Raw genomic sequence first — 4,070 nt, forward strand, 5'->3', positions numbered from 1 at the left:
CCCTGTCCCTCTTGAACTGGGGAGCCCAGAACTGGACACAACACTCCAGATGTGGCCTCACCAAGACAGAGTAGAGGGGGAGGAGAACCCTTGGTCTCCCAGGGATGCAGCTGGACCCTGCAGGAACCCAGGCAGCCCCAGGGACACACTGGGTGGAACCGCCAGGAACTCTGCTGGGGCAAAGGATCTGCTGAGGGAGCTGACCCATGGATGGGTCCCATGGTGGGAAGAGACCCATGAGACCACAGAACACTCCATGTCTGGCCACACCAGCCCTATGGGGCTGTCCTTGTGCTGGCACCAGGTCCCTCCACCACACACCCTGTTCTTTGGAGCATCCCTGGAGCCCCAGCCCCCTGCGAGCAGCCCGTGCCCACCAGACCCGGCCGTTACCTCCACCATCTTCCTGGCCAAACCGATGTTCACATCCTGCGCTCCACAAGCCTGAGGGATGGTGAGCTGCTTGTTCTGCAGGTAGGAGAGGGACCGAGAGAACATCACTGTCAGCCTAGGGACAGTCACTGCCTGCTCCTGGAGAGGACCTGGCTCTGCAGGACCAGCACCAGGCAGAGGTACAGCAGATGGGACCTTCTGGTACCTTCTGGACACTGTTCAGGGCATGGAGGTCCTCATGCACCACCTCGCGCAGGCAGGGGAGCAGCTCTCTGTTCCGATTGAGCTTCTCCTCACATGACAGCGTGAAAAACTTCCTCCCTTGCTCTGGAGGACATTAAGGTGCTGTTGGTACCATGTAGGACAACGGAGGTGACCAAGAGCCCCCCACCCAACCCTGGGCCATCCCCGTGAAGCCCAAGGGGCAGCACCTTGCAAGGAGATGACGGTGCGCAGCTCCTGGACGCGCTGGCTGAGCTTTGCCTTCCGCCCTTGTTGGTCCCCCAGCCCCACTGAGGACTCGGTGGTCACGGTGGCTTCACTGCCCGATGATGTTCTCTTGGGGGTGCCACCATCGGGGCAGCCCAGCGCCTGGTGCTTGTGGAGCTGCTGCTGCTGTGCACCAGTCCCCTCCTGCTTTGCCATGGCTGCTGGCAGCTCAGGAGGTGAAGAACTCCACTTCTGCAGGCGATGGATTAATTAAGAAGCAATTAGAGAGCAGGGGGGGGGCAGCCCAGGCAGGGGGGGCAGCTGGGACCCCAGCTTTGTTTCCCATCACCATGGCTACGGCAGTTGGAACCTGCCCAGCCAGGGACGGTTCCAAGCCAGAGCAGAACCAGGGTGAGGAGAACTTCAGGGAAAATACGTGTCCATTTACACCCAAACATTACCAGAGCTCTCCTGGAAGCCACCAGCTTATTTCACACCAGGAAGAGTTTATCACCCCCCTTAGACATGTACCTTTGGATGTCTAATTAGTCAGGAAGCAGCTGTGCAGAGAGTTCTGCTTGAAACAGGCAAGAACCAACCAGTTCCTGCTACTGGTATTTACTGGGATGCTCACCAGACATTCTTGAATGAGAAATCTGACACAAACTGTAAGCGTGTAGGTTTATTTGTTGATCAATGAACTCAAGCTCCCCTTTCCCAGAGAAAATCCTCAACGTTCCATGTACAGAAAAAGACTTGATAAGGAAATCGCCTTCCCAGCACCAGGCTCGTAAATCAGCTTAGACTGAGTTCTTGTAACTCCAGATCTTCAACCTGCAGCCATCCTGTTGTGCTCCAGGTGTTGAACACAGGCAAGAAATCAATTAGAGGACTGTGAAATCAATGATTACCGACACGGTATCATCTGAGGCTCTTCCTCAGTGCCTCATCTGCAGATTTATGAATTGCACGTTCGCGCTAATTGCCAGTGACCAAGCTAAATATCAACGTAACCATCTCCAGTGCTTCATAAAGCACACACGAAGAGATGGGCATTTGAAAAAGAAGCAGTGAAGGGTTTGTACACACGAGGAATCCTGCCAATTTTTCCATGCACGTAGAGATCTCCACATTGAAACTGTGTCCACGTGGCAAATATAGTTAATTATGCCACTCAACTTTCCCAGGCGGCATTTAAACACCACGCAAGATAACCCTGGGGGCAAGAGAAAGCTTTTGAAAATGGATAAAATGGTTCAAGAATCTTCATTTCACTGGCTCTCAGCAAAACTCAGACTCTGTCACTCCAAGTCTTTCCAAAATAATCCTAAAGAAATTTAACCCAACCTTGCACAAGCTCAGGCCAACAGCCCGCTGCAGGAATCGGCCTCCAAGAGGAAACCTCTGACTAAGGATCTCGTCCCGCTGGCCCTCTGCTCCTGCCACATCCCACCTCTCCTCCTCCAGCCGACTTCAACTCTCCCTGCTTCGATTCTAGAAAATTCACAACGTGTTCCTGGTACAAAGGGAAAAGTTGAGAGCACAAAGCAGAGCTTGGTTTCGTTGAGTCAGGCAGAGTCACACGCTCTGGATGTTGAACAATGAACGCGACACGCGCTCATCTGGCTCCCGACCGGCTGCGGGAACAGCCACGCGATGCTAACGGCTCCCTCCGGACATCCCTGCTGGCTCAGGTCTGCCACCCAAGGCCACACACTCTGCCTGGTGCTTTGTATTTGTAATATCTCCTTCTCCAGTTGTTGTCCTCTCTTCCCTTCTTCTTCGAAATAACACAAGTTCAACTTAAAAGCATTTGTTTAACGCAGCTGAGACTATCTCCTGTGCCTCAAGGAGCTGGCTGGAAATTCTGTGCATGGATTAGAAAGCAGTAGCAAAAAGACAGAGGATAAAGGAGAGCTGCCAGAATTGTTCTCCATCGCCCTAAAAAGGGCACATACAGTTACCTCCAGGGAATTAGGGTCCAACAAAAGCCTGTCCAGCTCCATGGCCAGAGGCCACCACCGCCTGTTCGAGGTTCATTTTACCCCGTGAAGGAGAACAGCTCTGAAACGCAGATATTCCTTCAGCCTACAAAAAGCATCACCACAGGCAGAGCCACCTCCTAGACTATTAACAAAAATAATTATTTCTTTTTCTTTCTCTATCTATAATATATAAATAGATGATAGTTCATTTTTATTAATGTAGCTAAATAGATTTTTATGAATAAGTTATTTGGAGAACGTTTTTTCTAAGTCAGCAAGTACTGTTCTATCCAGTGAAGGAAATCTTAACGAGTGGTCCTTTGAAGTACTCTAATTATTAAGCAGCTAATTATGGAACTTTTCATGCTGCCACAAGATCGGTTTAGCCAGGATCCACACTTTGCACCTGTTTACAAGTGAAAACTTGTAAAACCTCTTTTTTTCTTCAGGTTCCTCCCCTCACACACAAACCCCACCCAGCAGCCCTCAGTGCCCGATCATCACAATCATCCACTCACCACTCACAGCTGAAAGAAACCCCACCCAGCAGCCCTCAGTGCCCGACACAATCATCCACTCACCACTCACAGCTGAAAGCAGAAAGGATTGGCACGGTCAGCAGCGAAACACTCCTCACAGCAACCCTTAAAATAACCCAACACGAGAGCAAGTGCCACATTGAGCCTGAGCTCAACCCTCCTCAGTGCAACCCTGACACCCAATGTTCCTACAGGCAAACCCATCTGTAAACCAAGCAAGTGTAAAATGATTAAAAAAAACCCCCAACAAACCCCAACACTGCATGGAAAAAAAAAAATCCCAATGGATTAGTGTCAGAAAATATTTGGCAGCAAGAGACTGGAAAAAACACAAAGGGCTAACAGAAGAGAGTGGCTAACGCCGGTCATGTTGTAGGATGGTGTTGAAGAGGAACTGTGCCAGGAAGGTTTGTGTTATTCAAGCTTTTCATCTCCTTCCTCCACGTCTTTCAGACTGAGCACTTCCAGTGTTCCTTTCCCTTTGGTCTCACTCCGGATCAGCTCATCAATCTCTCTGAAGCAGCCTGGGTCAATAAGGCACACCTGAAATATTGCACAGGTCAGCAGTCAAGCAATAGGATTTGATTTTCATCAGCCCCTTTACAAGGTCTGACATTAATTTTCATTAAAAAAAAAAAAAAAAATTGTTCAGTTACTAAAAAGAACTTTGCACAGTTGATAAGCAATTTCTATCAAGGAATCACACAGAATCACAGAATGTTGG

The 4,070-nt window shown here is 49.9% G+C and overlaps 1 protein-coding gene across 1 annotated transcript in view; it reads right to left on the bottom strand.

Moving 5' to 3' along the window:
• The window catches only part of LOC104530847 (coiled-coil domain-containing protein 183), a 5,680-nt gene extending 4,642 nt beyond the window's left edge, over window positions 1-1,038 (bottom strand). Inside the window, 3 exon segments of the mRNA XM_029086888.1 lie at window positions 394-468; window positions 599-720; window positions 825-1,038. Of these exon segments, the coding sequence (XP_028942721.1) occupies window positions 394-468; window positions 599-720; window positions 825-1,038 (411 nt within the window).
• Window positions 1,039-4,070: the final 3,032 nt, after the last annotated feature.

This window comes from Antrostomus carolinensis, unplaced genomic scaffold, assembly GCF_000700745.2.
Source record: "Antrostomus carolinensis isolate BGI_N321 unplaced genomic scaffold, ASM70074v2 scaffold36599, whole genome shotgun sequence".
In the NCBI taxonomy this organism is placed as follows: Eukaryota; Metazoa; Chordata; class Aves; order Caprimulgiformes; family Caprimulgidae; genus Antrostomus; species Antrostomus carolinensis.